We start from the raw sequence: 19,534 nt of genomic DNA on the forward strand, positions 1-19,534 counted from the left end.
GGGATGCTTTAAATGTTGGTCCCTTGATGATTTTTCCCAAGGGACTATAAAACATTTTCATATTTTACTATTTTTATCTTTGATGTTTTTAAATCAAAGATCAAAGACTATCATAGTTTGCTAGACCTGGCATTTTCTGAATACATAGGTTCAAAGTTTCCTTTCTTTTTAAAATACATTTTCTACTTTGCCATTTTTATGTAACACTTAATTTTTCAATGTTTAAAATTTTTCCTGGTGAAGCATGTCCCACGTTCCCTGAGAATTCTGAACAGCTGAGCACTCACAGCACTGTTAACTTGCTTTCTGAGTGCCCTCTTCAGCTGGGGACTGGGGTTCAGTTCTGAGTTACTAAGAGTAGTGCACATACTTAAAGAAGGGCACTGACTCAATGACTGCCCAAGCCTTTGCTTGTGTGGGGGTGGGCGGGGTGTCATGGAAGCAGTTGCAGGCTGCTGCAGGGGGACTGTGGTCAACCACAGCTTGGGTGTTCATCACCGCTCGCCCTTGCTGCACCCCCTTCACGGGCCTGTAATGAGCCTGCACTGTCGGCTCTTTCTGCCTGACTCCATTACTAACCTACAGAACAGACTGTGAAGCTGTCTGCTGGGTTAATTTGTCCTTTGCAAACTTACTCTTTCTGCTCTTCCCCTTGGCCAGGCATCTTACACTCTGAAGAAAAGATGCACCTAGCTGATTCAGACAGGACCAGGAGAAGCTCACTCACTAGACCTCCCACTCGCTGATCTTTATCAGACTCGCAGAGCCCAGGACCTCTGCCGCTCAGACCATCAGACCGCAAGTCACAGAAACAGACATGGAGACTGGTGACCGCGCTGTGCCCACTCACGGTCTATGGCTGAAATGTTAGCTCCTCAGGGAGCCTGTTCCTAAATTTTATTGAAAAAGGTCAAAAGCAGAAGAGATTTTCAGAATATTATTAAGATACAGTGCAGGCGGTTCTAAAAAATTTGAAAACTATCTAAAATAGGAGAATCTTTAGGTAAACACAAACAGTAACATTAAGTAATAAAAATCAATCACTGAAAATTAGTGAGAAGGATTAGTGTGACCATACATGGGATACAACACAGTGACAAAAGAAAGGCAGGAAATAAGTTTAGACAAAGAAAATGATTTTGTAAGAAGACAAAGCTATGTACGGAAACACATAAGATAGTATTTTTCAAATAATTTCCATTAATGTTAGGAAGAGAAAAACATAAGGCAAAAAAATCTCTCAAAATAGGTATAAAGTAGCAATTTATTTTATGCTCACATAATAATAAGACTGCTTTAAGAACATAACACGGGGGCTAGGCAAGAATATAACAGATGCTAAAGAAATACACAGGTTATTAAGGACACGTTATTGTGCCAAATGTTTCCCCAGTATAAATTATACTAATGCTCCTATGAACTTGTGGATCACTAGTCTAGAAATAAAGCTCTGCAGTCAAACTGTTTTTTTTAGCATGAAGTCATGTAAAACATAAAGTGAATTATAATTAAAAGTTTTCTGTAGAGCCAGAAATAGAACCCAGGACTTCTTAGGGTTCCTACGATTGAGCTATATTCCAGCCTTAAATTTATTCTTTACAAAATAATTATCATTTTAAAAGATGATTAATAATCACTTACAGTTACCAGATCTCTGTACTCAAGCAGACTTATTAAGACTTATAAAATCTACACATGAAACAAACTATTCACTTAAGGAAAACCAGTGGGTTTAAACATGTGTATTTTAAATACATCTGTGGTGTATTTTAAAATCTTGCCTGCTTTACCCAAACTCCCTTTTTAATCTAAGGCATCAATAATACAGATCCATACTTTTAACTGCTTGGAGAAAGGCAACACGGGTTAAACCCTCATCGAGCCCAAGCTGCTGAACTTGCCCAGTGCTGACATGCAATTACAGCTTCAGAAGCCAGCAGCCAGCAGCTCTGCAGAACAACGTATTTCTTTTTCCCATGGAGAAAAACACTGCTCCACATAGAACTAATAGCTTCAGTTCATCTCAGACATTCCGAGGTGAGACTCTGGGTACATCCAGGCAATCTCCCTGCTGACGATTCCAGTCTGATGCAGATTCTGAGAGACGCCAAGGGCCTGTCGCTCTCTCTACGCCAATCTGATGATTATTACAACCTCAAACACTTGATTGTTTATAGAAACAAAAATAACATTTTTAATTTAATCATGAATACGTCTTGTGTCTTGTCTACTACTTTTTCTCAATAATCCAGACCCTAGGCACAAGAAAAACAACCAACACAAAACTGAGCTGAACAACAGTATACTTGAATTTTAAAATGTCAACGTCTGACACACTTGAGAGCTTATGAACAATTAAATTTTTAAATGAATATTTAATATATTTGAAATCTCAAATGAATTTTAAGAAATCTTATAATAGAAATTTTAATGAGTGCTCAAGTGGCAATTCTATGCTTCTGGTAATGATAAACTGCAATTAAACAGTAGGGAAAGAACTAACATAAAAAACGCTTTCATTACTTCCAATATGTTAAATCAGACTTGAGTGTGTAGAACCCCACACGGACTGTTCTACGATATCTAGAACTGATCTTATATATAAAGAAGACAACTCTACTTTCCTGACCATGTATTTTTCTCTTAATGGTATAGCTTACGAAAGAATATGAGATAATACAGTATACAAAAAATAACCCTCTGTACTTGGCAAGAGGGAAAAATGCAGTCTAACTTTTTCTTTACCTTTTTATTGATAAACACACACCCTACTGAGTCTAATTCGTGTTTCCTATATATACACATATTTAATGCTGCCCACTTAAGTATTGGGAAACTTACAAAGGATCTCCTTTCTGAAGAAAACAGCAGTCACTGACAACCTGTAGTTCTGCCTCAGGAGGTGGAGCCTCATTAAAAAAAATAGTCTTAAATACAAAAAATATGGTTCTGGAGACAAATTACAACTTGTAAAGTAGCCAGGGGGTTGAGAGAAGCACACAACTAAAGATGTTCAAACCAGGTTGAGGAAGTAAATCACAAAAGTGATTTTAATGTGAGTTCGGGGCCAGCCTGGTCTACAAGAGCTAGTTCCAGGAAAGGCACCAAAGCTACAGAGAAACCTTGTCTCAAAAACAAACAAACAAACAAACCAACAAACAAACCACCCAACCCACTCCCAACAGCAACTAACACTCATTCATTGATCTTAGCCTAGTGTTGCCAAGTCAAAGCCCACTAAGGCTCCTTCAGAGGTACAAGCTGCCCTAGGAGGAAGCAACACGCCCAGCAACATTTATCTCAGGTTCTGACTGCTCTGGACTGGTTCTGACTGCTCTGGACTGGTTCTGACTGCTCTGGACTGGCACTGGCACTACACATGAGCTGTATGCATTCTTGGCTTCCTAAACAAGAAGACAAACTTCATAGGGTTTTCTGATAAAACTAATCAATCAAAAACCTAAAATCAAAATTCAATTACTGCACACCTGAAGACATCTAGTGTTTTACCTGTGACTAGTCATGACCCGAGAGGAGGGGAGAGAAGGAATTCTATGGGGGGGGGGGGAGGGAGGACCTCAGAGCTCTGAAGAGGGAAAGGGAGACAATGGAGTGGAAGGTCTGAACCATGGAGAAAGGATAATACAGAGGAAGAAAGAGGCGGGGATTAAATAACACTAAAGATGTTTGAAAAGGTCATAGCAAATCATTGCTAAATAAAATCAAATTTTATGCTTACCTAAACTTACATAAATATGTATATGTGTACACACACACACACCAAATGAAGTTACGCCACTTTAGGTGGTAAAAAAGCCAGACTTTTTAAAAATTCATACAAGTTTTTTCATACTTTTTATTCATACAAGTTTATGAAGTTATATGCCCCTAATACAAAACACAAGAGCCATAGCCCAGTATTTCTCAACCTGTGAGTAGCAACCCCTTTGGGAATGAACAACCCTTTCGCTGGGGTCACCCCAGACCATCGGAAAACACGGTTCCCATTATGATTCATTACAATAGCAAAATTACAGTTATGAAGTAGCAATGAAAATAATTTTATGGTTGGAGGTCACCACCACATGAGGAACTGTATTAAAGGGTCACAGCATTCAGAAGGTTGCCAACCACTGATCTAGACTATCCAAACAAAACCTCAGTACTAAGCATGAGAAACTTCCTTTTGATCATTGACCAGGAAAGTCCAAACGACCCCCAAAACAATACAGGCTAGCACCATTGCCCTTGACTGCCTTCTACAACTTGAAGGTAAGGCCCTATTGCTGAAGACACCTCATATTTTTGTTCCAGGACTTGAGGAATCAAGCTGGTACCGACAGGAGCTGGAAGGCTCCTCCCTGAGGACTTATTCTCAGAGTCCTAGAACACAGGAGAAGAGTAACCCACAGTCCCACCCGGCGGTAAGCCTGTGAACCATATATTCATGGGCCTGGCAGAACACCACAACTTCTATCTTGGGAATAAAACAGAAGTCATCTAATTGGGCTAAAGGCCCAGTCAACAGGAGGGAACTCATGCCTAATACTGAAAACTTGGCTGAGAACCCATGGCTGGAGAGGTCAGAGATACTGGAGGAGACTTTAGCACTGCCATGCTCTTAAATTAATACATCCTACAACTGTACTCAGAAGATTCAGATACTCCATCTTAAATAATCATTCACAACTTTCTACCAAGCTAGAAAGTGAGCCAAGAGGAAACAAAGCTCCAGTAGCAGCTGACCCTGCAGTCAGTCCACTCTGTGGACCGAAGTCCCGGAACCACACCTTTCCAACTGTAATCTGAGAAAACATACAATAGCAAAGGCTGTACGAGAACGCAGTGCCACTCGGTGACCACTGCGTGGGAAACAGCAAATGGTAGCAAGTCCTCTATGTTGGCAATAAGACTCTAGCAAAATACAGGAAGCAGACTATGTGAATACACAGGCCATATCTAATTTGTATGTAAAAAGCCAGGTTTTTGAAAAATTCATACAAGTTTTTTTATACTTTTTATTCATACAAGTTTATGAATATGCTATGCCCCTAATACAAAACACAAGAGAAGAAACACATTACTCTAGCTCCTTACAAAGATGTAAGTTTGACCAAGGTGTGATTGTTTACAGTAGCTCCACAGCCTGAAGGCTTAGGCTTTAGAAGACCAAAACACAAATAAAGAGAAAAGAGATAAAACATAGTTGGTTTTTACAGCAATATTAATATTCTAAAGAACCTATCTGTGAAAACTAAAAGCATTAATCCATAAAACCTGGAAAGCACTGTCATCTCGAAAGGATTTGTTGTTCAGCAATTCTAATTCTCGCACTGGATTTGTTAGAAACACCCGGACGTTTAAACGCTGTCAAGAACAAGCCACACGCGGCACACGGACGGTACACAGTCCCGGCCAACACTGCACTCTTACCTCCTAGCCTGTTCTTACTCCTTCCCTCCACCAAATCCATTATGTACCCACCTCCTTATTTCTGTCATCTCCTCCACATGAAACACCCTTTCTCCCAGAGTTCTAGATCAGCCTCTTAAAGCTCAGTAATTTCTAAATATGTTCAGACAGTCACATGTTTATTGGGTGTCTTTACCCAGGTAAGGTGCAAAGCCGGGCATGGCTGCAGACAAAGACGTAAGCTGTAGTCCCCATTATAACGTACACACATGGAGACATAACTCTAAGAAACCAGAGCGCAGCAACTGGAGCGGCTCTGTCACACTGTCACAGCAAAATCCAACTCTCTCTCTCTCTCTCTCTGCGGTCCTTCCTGTATTCCTGATTTTCTCAACTCTTCTAAAACACTCCCCCAACTCACAGCTTGTGTCTATAGCTCCCTTATTCCTCACACCACGGACCTCAAAAGGTGCTACTTGCCTGTCCAATTAAGTATCCTTTAAATTTTCCTCAAGTAGCACATATTATTAAAATAACAATAAAAAAAAAACCTTCTTCCAGCAACAAAGATCTCTTGTCTTTTACCTAGTACTAGTTGTGGCCAAAGCGGTGAGAATAAAAAGCCCGGCATAAAGAGCTCACACGGCACTTCTCATCCCTCTGACTAAACACAACATATCTACCTTAAAAGATCTAACTTACTGGAATCATCTCTAAAAATTTTCAAGAATGTCAGCCAAAGAGTGGATTCATTAAGACATTTCTCATGCCTTTAAGAAAAAAATTAAACTATTTTTTGACCAAGGAAAATATTTAATTGACTAATTTTTCTTTTTAAAAGTGTCCCTAAAGATTTCTGTACTTACCTGATATGTATGAGTAAGTTTTGATTCTTTTAACTGCTACATGCTTAAAAAAACTTTTTCCCCTAAATTTACTTGACTCTATCTAAATAAAATAATGCCCTATACATGACAGTATTCATGTGTGCACCTGTCTTTATAGCCAATAGTTTGAACTGCACAACACTTCTGTAACGGAAATGCCACAGAAAGATTAAAATCTTAGTCTTAAGACTGTATTATTAGCAAAAAGTTACATTTTGTTATAAAGTTATAGTATCAAAAGATCAAATATTTAACTATATAAGTAAATTCATATAAGCATTCTAGTATATATTAGCTTACTTTATCTTTGTCAAACACTGTCATTAAAAATTAAAACTTATTTTATGTAAAGTAATTAAAAATATAATTAATCAACTTAAATTTGGAAAAAAAAATACCGTACCTGATTACTTCCATGGCCAAACGGTGTACTGGATGTATTTGTGGTTACACTGTGCAAAACAATCTCACCACTGAGAGACCCAGAAGCAATGTAGCAATCATTCCAATTGTATGCCACACAAGTGACTTCAGCTTTATGATCCTGAAGGAAACAAATACAGGAACAGCAGCCATTAACCCCACATTCTGATGAACAGAAAAGAGCACAGCTGTCAATCAACACCTGTGCTAATGTTTTCCTTCAACACAACACTACTGAGCTGATTGGGAAACCACACAATCCATGTGGAGTCTCCTCAGATGACAGTGTTCAGGGCCGTATTACATGTCCACGGACTCTAAAACAATAAACATTCTAGAAGGCTAACTTACTTAATGTTCACCTTAGAGAACTGACTTCCACTGATAGATAACATTAATTTGAAGTTAAATGTTTGCTCGAGTATTACTGTTCAACTAAAGGTGCTGAAATTAGCACCAAAATGATAGGACAAATGCTAACTAAACAGTGGCATCAAAGGATCAAAGGAAGAAAAACAGGTATCACTGTCAAATGAACTGAGAGAGAAACAAAGTCCAACCTTAAAGGATGAGAGTGGGGAGTGACACACAAGTGTACACACCTGTAATCCCAGTGCTAAGAAGGATCGTGAGCTCAAGACTAGCCTATACTACGTAGAGCTCTGGCTAGCCTGAGCTATATAGTAAGGTCTTATTTCAAATGGCAAACAAACAAACAAAAGCAGAGGTGAGTTATGGGGAAAGGAAGGAAACCAGACATGACCAAGTGGGAGAAAAGCAAAGAAACATCTGAGCCATCAGACAGCAGCTGCTCCCACTGGCTGAGTCCTGCTCAGCTGGGACCAACAGGCCATCTAGTCAAGCTGTAAAACCCTAAAATCAATGTCATTTGCCCCACTTACAGGTGCGGCTCACAATACGTCTTATATATGTGCTAAGAGACAACCAGCATTCTACTCCAAGTTAAACTCCAAAGCCCATGGGCTCCCAACACTGCAGACTGCCTACCAAATATGAACAGCATCTACTCTGAGGGAACGAAAAGTTCAAGACTTTGAAGAAACTGAGTTCACAAAGAGTGTTCCCAAACATCAAATCAGAGATTTTTAGCAGGAATATGTAACACTAACCTGAAGGGTGGGGTTTTTGTTTTTCTTTTTAGCAATATAGTGTTCTGTTATTTACTGACATAAATATACTCAACTTGATACAAAATAACTAATGGGTTATCAAGACTAGTGTGGCTAGGACACCACACTCACATTATAACTTTATCCAAAGATCCTTCAAACATTCCCTCTCTTCTATCAAAGAACAGGTGCCTGTGGGATTTTTTTATGTTGTATGCAAAGAAACAAGCAACATCCCTGCCCATTGTTGTCACAGGGAACTAAGAGTGTCATCCAATAGAAGTTCTGCCACTTTGTGAAGGAGCAGGTGTCTCCCTAACTCCAGTTGTGGAAACTATTGCCATGAATCATCAGGAAACATCTGCTATGCACCAACCGAATGCCAGAGAACTGACAGACTGACCAAAGTCTCCCCTGCTCTCAGCTCTCGCAGACTCCCTCCTCAGAATGAGTCTGTCTAAGCAGTGTGAATTCCGACAGTACACAATGGAAATACTATACAAAGAGCAGAGCAGGGTCTGCACTTGCAGGGACCACTCTGAGGCTCAGGAAGAGCCAGTTCATTAACATCTGACTCAGTTTCTCCATCTGCACATGAGAATGTTTGCTGCTCTGCAGTTACTAAAATAAACAGAAGCAGCATTTGCAAGCACAATGGCTCGCACATTAAGGAACTCGACAAAAGCTACCTACTTCATTAGCGCAACCTGTCTTTTTCCACAGTCAAGAGTCTTCAAAGTTTAGCTCTACTTAACTTCAGAATTAACTCAACGATGCTAAGATGTGCAGGACAATGTCTGGTATTTACGACAAACAGTCTGGAGACGGATGACAGGAGAGCAGGTAAACCGTTCCTGTCACATGGCGACAGGTAAAGGAAGTTCTCTGTGTGGGCAAGAGAGTACAGATATACAACTATTTACATGTTTCATATTAAATCTGACAAACTCAAAAATAACTCTGTAGTTCCCCTTCTAAATATTGAAAAGGAAAAAGTAGAGTTAAGAAAGTCTTAACCACAGACCTTCCTGAGATAAACGATTATTTCTGAACCTAGAAAGAACTACTTAAGGGAACATGGATTCTACGTAGTGAATTATTTTAAGAATTACTTCATTACCAAGTTCAACTCTGGTTACTGAACTCCAGAACCACACACTTCCCCAAACCCTTAAAAATAAACAAATAAAAACCACTGATAACAAAACTACACCTCAGAAAAAGAAAAGCCAAGGAAGTAGTTCATTCAAAATAGGAGAAATACTTGAATATGTGAAATAATAATAATAATAATGAAAAGGCAACATGTGTCAGTAATTTCTAGGAGGGAAAGTTTAAGCTAGATAGCACCTGCATGCCTCAGTAAGTCTCACTTCAATTATAAGGGCAATGTTTGGTAACCATTCCAAACAGAGTGTGACCATTCATTCTAAAATATTTAAAAATTTTGCTTACCTTAAGAGACCGATGAACTCGTTTTGATTTTAAATCCCAAATATTAACAGTGTTATTTAGGCCTCCACTTGCCAAATACATTGATGTGGAATTTAAATCGACACATGTCTGCTTTTGCTAGTAAATAAACAAACAAACAAAATTAGCCTAACAGGTCCCTGAGATGATGCAGTCTCACCCAACACAGTAAGCACGACAACAAACATGCTGAATCACAAGCAGAGATGCTGATACTCGCAACTAAAAATTTCGTCTCTCATCATCCTTCATAGAGAACCAAGAGCTTATTCATCCTATGACATCAAGAAAACCAGAAATTGGTGGTGTTTCCTATGGAGGGCAGTTAGAGGAAGCTCTCCCATCAAGCATGCGCTCCGTGTCTTCCCTTGCTAAGACCTTCCCTAGGATCTCTATAAAACGTCCTAAGATTAATCTCTGCTCAGAAATGCTAAACATAAGACCTTTAAATAATTTCTAAGCTGGGCTGTGGTAGTGCACGCCTTTAATCCTAGGACTCAGGAGGCAGAGGCCAGCTTGGCCTACAGAATGAGTTCCAGAACAGCGAGGGTTATACAGAGAAACCCTGCCTTGAAAAGCCAAGCAAATAAATTAATTCTAGCTTAGCCTCCCATTTTACAGATGAGCAGAGGTTTTTAAACAGGTCAAGTCTCCTAGCAAATCTCACCCCAAGGAGTCTTAAGCATCTCTGCAAATCCAGACCTTAGGGTTAGGGATGTGGCTCTGTAGCTGAGCATTTTCTGAGCAACTGTGAGGCTCTGGGAAATCTACCACCACATACAAACATATGCATAAACATATAAACAAAATAACCTGGTCTCCCATCCTTCCTCAGCTCAGTCAGGGCACAGATTAGCCCTCAATTCCTTGTCACCCAGTCCCAAGCTATCAACAAGGTATACAAACTCCAACCCTACCATAAATTCCACATGCCTCCCTTCATCCAAATCTAACTAGTACTAACCCAAGCTTTGAACTTAGCTCAACCATGGCAGCAGTCACCTACCTAGTTTTCCTGTTTCCACTCTTGCTTTCTGAAAGCCCATGCCCCATAAATACAGTGGGCAAAAATTTAAAAGAAAAAAAAAAATTAAAAAGCAATACAGAGTTTGGTATAAAGGTTTTCAATGGCTTACAAGCACACCTAGAAGAAACCCCAAACCCATCAATGTGCCGTTAAGAGCCATATTTGCCTGGGCCATCAAATACAAAAAAACAAAAGGAAAAATGAAGTCCAAATGAAAGACTTAGACTTAACCAAACGGCAAGCTGCGCAGGCTGAGGCAAATCACTTCACATTTTAGAGAGGAGTACTACATCACCTGTTTCTGCCCTGAGAGGCAGGCATCCCTACAACGGTCTGTGCTCCAAAGACTCTTACAGACGTTCCCCGTCTCCCCCCATGGGACGGTGACCAACAGTACTAACTAACACACATACAAAAGAGCGAGACCCACAGCACACCAGTGCTTCAACTCTACTAACAAAGTTGTCCAACACCCTCCTAGAAAGGAACAGATCTGAAGGGATCAAGAAGATTTACTTTAGAATCTACTTGTACTGCAAATCTAAGTTTTCTAATAACCATTAAAAAAAACTTCAAAAAATAGATAAGAATGGTGTCCACCAAAATTTAATATATTGGGATGCCAGCTGTCACAGTATAATTATTGTTAAGGTATCAAAACAAAACCTATACTTAGAACTGGTTTACCCTGTTGATAGAAGACCTTTTTATGTTAGTGGATTATTAATGAATCTAATGAACTTAAATAATTAATAGAAACTGTATGGTATTATAGAAATCCTATACCCATAGGACAAAAAAAATCAACAGACACAATTTTTAAAAATTAAATTTCAAAGTTATTCTATAGTCCCCAAAGCCATTATAATACTAATACCAAGATGTCCACTTCAAAGAGGAAATATACAAAATTAAAAACAAATCAAGAAGTCAAATTTCATTATAAAAATAATGTTAAAATAATTAGGGTGGAAATCTCTTTCCCCAAGGAGAAAAGGCCTGAGAGCTTAAATAGCATGTGAGTTAACAGGGCTGGGACCTCATCACAATAACGACCAGATACGCTGCAAGAAATTCCTAGCAAAGGGAATCACTGTTTGCAAAGGCGTTTAAAACTACAGTACATTCAAAATTGGAACTCTGATGAACACATCTGTCTTCCTGCTTCATAACGTAATGTTTTAAAGTGGGGAGCGCCAAAACTACACAAATTCACTAAGTCCTCAGAATGATTCACAATTGTAGACATCACCAGTTAAAGTATTAAAGCATAAAACAGAATTTGAAGTATAAAAGTACAAAGTATACTCTTTTTTTTAAAGTGTGAGGAATAAGGCGTTGTAAAAATCCAAACACTAAGCCGGGCGGTGGTGGCGCACGCCTTTAATCCCAGCACTCGGGAGGCAGAGGCAGGCGGATCTCTGTGAGTTCGAGACCAGCCTGGTCTACAAGAGCTAGGTCCAGGACAGGCTCTAGAAACTACAGGGAAACCCTGTCTCGAAAAATCAAAAAAAAAAAAAAATCCAAACACTAAGGCAGTAAAGGTATGACTTCAAGGCCATCCAGACAGCCAAGATGAGAGAGAGAGAGAGAGAGAGAGAGACAGAGAGAGAGAGAGAGAGAGAGACAGAGAGAGAGAGAGAGAGAGAGAGAGACTTAAGTAAACAAGCTAATAAATAAACAGATGGGGAGGAGGGCAGAGGTGCTAAACACTGATTTTAAAACACAGTGCATGAAACAGCACACTGCAATGAAGGCTGGAGGCACTGATTTGGCTTCGACATTAAATTCAACAGCAGCTTGCTGGCCACTTTTCAAAGGACCCAAAGACCCCAAGACTGCTGTAACTCCTGTCCTGCAGAGCTGCAGTGACCCAATGACCAGGGTCATCTCTTCTACTGCACTCCATCTTCTCAGACTCCCACTCTGCTCTCAGACATTCTCACTACCTAAGCTTCCTCGCCTGGGCTGAAGTGAGATTTAAGCTTAAACTAACTAACTAACTAAATAAATAAATAAAATAATAAATAAATAAATAAATAAAATAAATAAATACCCCACACAGAGAGAAGCAAACAGAAGCAGCATTAGCAGCAAGAAGAGAAGGAGCCACACCTTTTTGTTTGGGTGTTACTTTGAAGAGTAGCTTTTGTGAAGGTGTGAATGGAAAAGAACCCAGTATTATCCGGAGTGAACTTAAAAAACAAAAGGATAAAGAAACATATTCACTGTGTGCTATGGGCCCAGGATTTACTGAAGAGCTGATCTGGTTCAGGTGCTTAAGAAGACCCCGGCAGAGCCCTGAGTCCTAAGTGGTTGGCATCTAAAGTGGAAAGGCATCTTCAGGGCTAGTCTTTTGTTGATGATCCTTCACTCAGTCAGCAGAGCATTGCCTCATGAGGGTTCATAGGGCCAAGTTAACCTAGGAACCTAAGTCACCCATCAGCAGGAGGGGAAACTGGAACTAAGGCCTCCTAGGACTCAATATAATGTCACCTAACAGCCTTTCAAGTAAGCATATACACGCCACCTGTTACTGTAGTATTTGGAACTCAGGAGAAAAAAAATGTATTAAAACACAAAGAGCCACGACAAAGAAATCATTGTCACTTAAGCAAAACATATTTTAAATGGCTTAAAAAGCAAACAACTTACCCCTTCAGCAAGCTCCAAAAGCGGGACGGGTTTGCATTTGCAACTTGACACCACTATTTTGTCTCCACTGGAAGACGCTGTCACTAGGAAGTTATCTAAATGAAGAGTTAAGAAGCATCCAACAGTCCATGGGCACCCACAGTCCCCACTACGGTCACAGAGCAGTCAAGTAAGCCAGCGCCCAGACAGGAACACAAATACAGCTGAGACACAACTTTTAAAATGGTTCCCGTTACTAACTGCTAATTCTCTTTTTCAGGAGGGCAGGGAGAACTATCCCTTCTGGCTATGCTATCATCTGAAAGCTACTTAGCCCTTGTGAAACACTACTCCCTTCGCAGGGTGGGCCAGAAGGTCTAATTTTATCCTTTCAGAAGTGAGAACACAGTAAGAGCAGCTCACGCAAATAACAATCAGCTCTGTCATATACAAAGTCAGTTTATGGGACTCATTTATCAAACCATTGCTCAGTCCCAGCTGCAGTTAGACAGCTGGTATCCACGCCACTCTCCTACTTCTTCCAACAGAAGAATGAAGACCGATGTTTTCTCTGGACTGAAGTCACTGTCATAGATGCTTCAAGCAAGAACATATTAAGAATGAGTATTATAGAGTACAGTAAACACAACTGATTGTGGTTAAAAAAACTGCTTATGCTATGCAAATTTAAACTTTAATCTTCACTTAAAATTTTAATGACATTACTCTATATAAATTATACATGAGTAATAAGTAAACACAAAACAGGGTATTTTAAACCAAAATGATTACATGATGTAATCAAGAGTCTGATTTTGAAAGTCATAGTGCATTAAGATATCTGAACACTTTACATGTATATGGATGTGTGTACTGCTATGCATGCACACCAACATATCACGTTCCCGGTGTGGAGGTCAGCAGACACTCAGGGAAGTCATTCTCTCCTTGCACCAACTAGGTTCAGTGAATTCAGCTCATCAGGTTCAGCAAGAAGCATCTTCACCCCCTGAGCCATCGTGCTGTCTCCAGAATATAGGAACTTTAAACTTTCAGGAAGCAAAATCTATGCATGGAAGCAGTGGAAACTTCTGGATAATCCTTACTACATTATTTTGGACAGTGTGCATAGTATTCAGATATTTTATGAATAGATCATTTTTGTTGTTGTTGTTGAGACAGTCTCAAATATCTTAAGCTGGCTTCAAAACTCATTTTGTAGCCTAGAATGATGCTGAGATTATGATCCTCCTGCCCTTACCTCCCAAAAGCTAAGATTACAGGCATGTACCACCATGTCTGATTTAATGTGGTGCTTACAACCAAACCTAGGGCTTCATTCATGCTAGGCAAGTCTCTAGCAACTGAGCATCACTCCAGCCAATGTATTATTTTTTTTAAAAAAAAAAGTTCATTTATTCTGAGCTCCACTGGGATGAGGCTCGCCTAGGTGTGTGTGTGGGGGGGGGGGGGGATAACCTTCCACTCTAAGAATGAGTCTCCAGTGAAGTCAAGGATGGAGGGTCACCGCTTTCTCCACTAAGAATGAGGTCCCCAGATAACAGGTAAGCTGCCATCAAGATGAACTGCTCATATAAAAAAAAAAAAAAAAAAAAAAAAAAAAAAGAGTCCACGTTTCTCTGGTTTGTGGATTCAAACCAAGCAGCAAGTGCAGAAATCCAAAGAGCTAGCCACCCATGCCCTTCCCTGCAAACTCAGGTACAAGCTTAACTTTACAGGCCGAGTATTTGCACATCTCTAAACTGAGCAGGCCCTGGTTAAGTGCTGAGCGGAGGTTCCTCTACCAATTATAGGGCAAGCTGCGCACATCATTTCTAGGGGAAATAAAACAGTTCCCACCAACACAGAGCCACAGTGAGAAGCCACTGGCTTCTTTGTTCACATTTCATCCCAAGGACACAGAGAACCGCAGGAAGAGGGGAAGTGAGTTTCTAAGTTTTTCTTGCAGTTTTAGGAGTATGAGAGAAGGGTGGAACATCACCTAAAGAAACTAAAAGAACGAACTTCCCTGGCACCTCATACTAAACCTGTTCGTGGATCTTACATGCTGGAACCCTAACTCGCCAAGACTAGAACTCTGTTCTTCAGTAACAATGGTTATGGAAGAACTACAGCCTCTTTAGGAGTGTGACTGACACAATGCTCTCTGCACAGAAATAGGAGCAGCTCCCTCACTGCCACACCAGCCATTAGTGCAAGCTCCTGGAAACACTCCCTGAAATGACGCTAAGCAGAAAAAAACACAACCTATTTCTTTTCTTAAACCGTCCCAGAAAAAAAAAATGAAACTATAAACACAATTAAAAACTAAAAATAGAATCAACTTCATACACTTGCCACTCTCCTTAAAATAGCTTCCACATGACAGGCTGGAGAGTCCTTCACACAAGTTTGATTAATAGAGCATCAAAGTAATTGGTTTCACTGCTGCTCCAATGCAAAAATCAAGGGATGATCAAGAGGGAAATTTAATTCAATAAGAAAACTTGTCATTTGTTATGTATGTGCAAGAACAGGCATTTGAGATTAAAAGTTCCTAATACATTTGTTCATAAATCAGTCATATTTTAAAGCTTTGTCAATTTTCCTTTCATCAGGAAGAAATTAATACTTTGATACTGGTAAAAACTAGACAATTCTTAACGCTTAACGGTTGTTTCAAAACAGTATGTGTTCCACAGAAAATGAATTTCTAGCCTACCAATGACAGCGAGTATTTTCATATTTTCACATCAAGAAAACTAAGAGCGCTTCATCTACAGCAGAGGCCTTCAACTGCAAGGGAGTCAGCAACTTGAGGCATCTGGACCACCACGACTGGGAGTTCAAAGCATTTCGAGGCTGGGCAGTAGAGGCCAGGAACATTTCCTATGACGGCCAGGAAAGTCCCCACAAGGACCTGTCAGACCAAAATGTTAACAATGTGAGGATGATAAACCCTAGCTGACAAGTTCCCATCACACCCATTCAGAAGCTCGCAAATTCAGGGAGAATGCCAATCAGAAAAGCACAGAAAAAACTCAACTCATTTTGTCTGTTGAGAAATGATGCTGTTTTCATCATGGACAGAAAAGATAAATCCAAGCATATCATCAGAAAGATACAAATGGTGGACACAGTTTTTTTGTTTTTATTTTATTTTTTTAAATCTCCTCTCCATCTTGCTTCTGCCCCCAAGTGCTGACTGAATTCCGGATCAGATTCACAAATACCCAAATGGAGATACAGAACATCATTCCCAGATCTCCCCGACGTTCTACGACCCTCCTTATTCTGTGTATTCTATAATAAACTGCACACAATAGAATTCTACTGCCTGTATCTGAAGACTAATATACAGAGGAAATAAGAGCACATGCATATGTAATACTTTTATCTGTATTTTTTAATCTATAGTAGTGACACAAAAATACTTTTCTTTTTATGGCCCAACACAGTTTTACTGCTTACTGAAGACTAGTGAAAAGTTATTACTTTTTTTTAAAGGATACTATTGCTGCTCCAACAGATTGAACTGATTCCATGTGGTGATGTGTGGGGGTTGAATTTATCCACCAATGTCATAGACGAAGCATCCCATATTCTAATATCATCGCCTGATGAAGCAAATCTGAGGTTTTCCTGCATGACTGAGCCTATAAAAAGTTTAGAACAACATACACAATTATGGGAAAGCAATCTTTAAGAGCCAAAATGAAAATAAATGTTTTATTCCAAACAGCACACACACTAGAGATCTGAACACCAGACAGATCACATACTCTTAGCTCATCCTTCCAAGAGTCTCCCCAGCAACCGCAACAAGTTCCACCTCCTCTGCCCACCTTACAGGACTGGCATACCAGTGCAGATCTTCTTTCTTTCCTGTCTGGGACCACTGAGACCTCAACACTGGCTTTCATGTGTCTATGCATAAGCCAAGGTCACCCTCACCTTGGTGTCTCCTCACCTGCTGCCCCCTCTATCTGGAAAAACTGCCCCCAGGTTCCCCTAAACCACCCCCTTATCATTCAGCTCTCAGCTCCAACATCTCCGCCTCTAAGAGGAAGGTTCCCTATCCACTGCGGCAGAGACAGCCATTTACCAGTCACCCTGTATTCTACCACCGAATTCAAAGTTGCTCATGAAACTTCTGCTGTCTTATATGTCCCCATAACAACGCCTGCCTCCTCATATAGAAGATTTGAAACATTCTCGATCCATAAGTGCTCCACAAAAAAAGTACCTATGTTCTCATCTTTTAAAATATGTACCTAGAAGTCTCGATCCCATTATCTCAAGTTTTCCAAAGTCTAAAATTAGTAGCATGGTTAAGAAGTTGTCACTGTCTTCCTAATACCAACTCTTTTTTTGTTTTTGGAGACAGGGTTTCTCTGTAGCTTTGGAGCCTGTCCTGGAACTAGCTCTCGTAGACCAGGCTGGCCTTGAACTCACGTGCTGGGATTAAAGGCGTGCACCACCGCCCGGCTCTAATACCAACTCTTCACTTTTTATTCAGTGTGATATTCCAACCCATAATTCTAACAAAGTGATGCCAAAAGCCAAAGCCAAGTCGTCCAGAAAGAAATCCAAGGGGCTGTTCCAGGCACTCTGAAGAGCAGCAGGTGGTATGGGAAACAGTGTACACACAGGAGAGAAGAAAGCAAGATATAGACTCCCATTCTCAGTAGTACGAGAGTACTGTATTATAGGGCCGGACTGTGGTGGCACACACCTTTGATCCCAGCACTCCAGAGGCAGAGGCAGGCAGATCTCTGTGAGTTTGAGGTCAGCCTGGTCTTCAGAGTAAGTTCCAGGGCAGCCAGGGCTACACAGAGGAAACCCTATCTCAAAACACAATACAAACCAACAAATAAAAGAGTATTGTATTATTATCCAATAACAAGCCATCAACAATACAACTAGTCCTACTGCCCGTCCCTAAACACTAATATACAGCAATGAATTTCGATTTTTTTTTGAATTTTTTTTCTTGTAAATAAAATCAAGGGGGAAAAAACGAGGGCAGCACAAGCATAGGTACTATTTTTCAAATCAGTGATTTAAAAAAAAATCTATGGTAGCCGCACAGAATATATCTCTTTTTATAGGTCAACAAAATTTCATTGATACTTAAATAAAAAGTGGTTACTTTTTTTAAAAAGAATACTATTGCTGCTTCAACATATTGAACTGAATACACGAGATGACGTGTTGGCCAATGTCACAGGCCAACAGTGGTCACGAACAGGCCCCCATTTCATCAACAAAGAACCACACTTATCTCTAACGGGCTCCAGAGGACAAGATAAAACGCTTAAAGTAGAAACCGTTCATTCCCGAGAGAAAAGAAAAAAAATGTTTTGAGAAAATGTTTTAAGAAAACAAAAATGTTTAACGTTTAAGGAAAACTGTTAGCCAGAAACTCCCGGGACTGCTGGGTGTGCTGTCGAGATACAGAAGTGTATGGGTAGGTAGTTCAGGGGTAAGACCTGCCAGGAGCTGCTCAAAACTTGCAGTCACCTGTTGAATTGTAGACAATGTTTCTATTCGCTGACAGAAGCCTGTACCCTATGCCCCCACCGTAAAAGCAGAACTCTTCAGTGCAGTCAACACAACTCCAAGGAGTCGCTACCATAACCCCACATAAGGGGCAGCAGCTACGGGACAGGGTGGATCAAAATCCCCAAAAGCCGCCTTAAGCGACCCGCCCAGGTCGTCTCACGTTTCCTTCGCTTGACTTCTGGGATCTGACAATCGGTCGCTCGGGCAGGGTCCCGTGAAAGACGAGCGACAGCGACCAGCTAACTGCACCCTTGGCTGCAGGAGAGAGAGCTCTCCGGGGTCGCACCCGAGGCCCAGGGACCCGAAGGAAAGCAGGCCGCCCGGGGCAGCTCGGCCCGCAACTCTTCGGGCCCGTGACCCCGTCCCGTCCCGGGCCGGGCCACTCTCCGCTGGGAGCGCGCGCCCGCTCGCCCGCCCGCCGCCGCCTAGCGCCGAACCGTAGGCGACTGACCCCGGGGGCCCCCCGCCGCGGCCCTGAACCGGGGTGCTCACAGTTTCCCCTGTCCGGCGGAAACTCACCTCTCAGGCGTGGGACCACCCGCTCCGCGGCCGCGCTTCCGGCTCCCGCCTGGACTGTTAAACTTGGGCGGCCGGAAGTCCCACCCTGCGTGACGTCACGGGGAGGCGGAGCCCGGCGCGTCCGCTCTGCGCGTGCCGGCTGGGATCTCAGCACTGGGGCGGTGCAAGAGAAATTATCCTATCCTGGAGCTCCCGGGCTTCGGGGGCTTGTTTGCCAGGCACCGTGTTTTTAAGCTGCCTGGTGTGTGCTAGTGGGTTTAGCCCTAGAGGAACAAGAGATCTGTGACCATGCAGGTCCCTTGACCTGATGGAGTTCACCTTTCCAGGGAGCTGGTAGTAACAACTCTACATGTAAATGTCAAGAGCAAGGGACAGCAGTGGAAAAGACAGTGATGTCAAAGCCAACATGCGCAACTGTCAGTTACCTCAAAAAGGTATCCCAGTTATCGCAAGGAAGATGTGAC

General features: G+C 41.2%; 1 protein-coding gene across 1 annotated transcript in view; it reads right to left on the minus strand.

Annotated features, from left to right (window-relative positions):
- Nucleotides 1-19,164, minus strand: part of Nedd1 (NEDD1 gamma-tubulin ring complex targeting factor) — a 41,496-nt gene extending 22,332 nt beyond the window's left edge. Inside the window, exons 1-5 of the mRNA XM_038314625.1 lie at nucleotides 19,071-19,164; nucleotides 16,499-16,642; nucleotides 13,008-13,102; nucleotides 9,308-9,424; nucleotides 6,703-6,843 (exon numbers count right to left, since the gene is read on the minus strand). Of these exons, the coding sequence (XP_038170553.1) occupies nucleotides 6,703-6,843; nucleotides 9,308-9,424; nucleotides 13,008-13,102; nucleotides 16,499-16,634 (489 nt within the window). The 5' untranslated portion in view covers nucleotides 16,635-16,642; nucleotides 19,071-19,164. The remainder of the gene's footprint in view (nucleotides 1-6,702; nucleotides 6,844-9,307; nucleotides 9,425-13,007; nucleotides 13,103-16,498; nucleotides 16,643-19,070) is intronic.
- Between the last annotated feature and the right edge of the window lie 370 nt (nucleotides 19,165-19,534).

Source organism: Arvicola amphibius, chromosome 17, assembly GCF_903992535.2.
Source record: "Arvicola amphibius chromosome 17, mArvAmp1.2, whole genome shotgun sequence".
Taxonomy (NCBI): Eukaryota; Metazoa; Chordata; class Mammalia; order Rodentia; family Cricetidae; genus Arvicola; species Arvicola amphibius.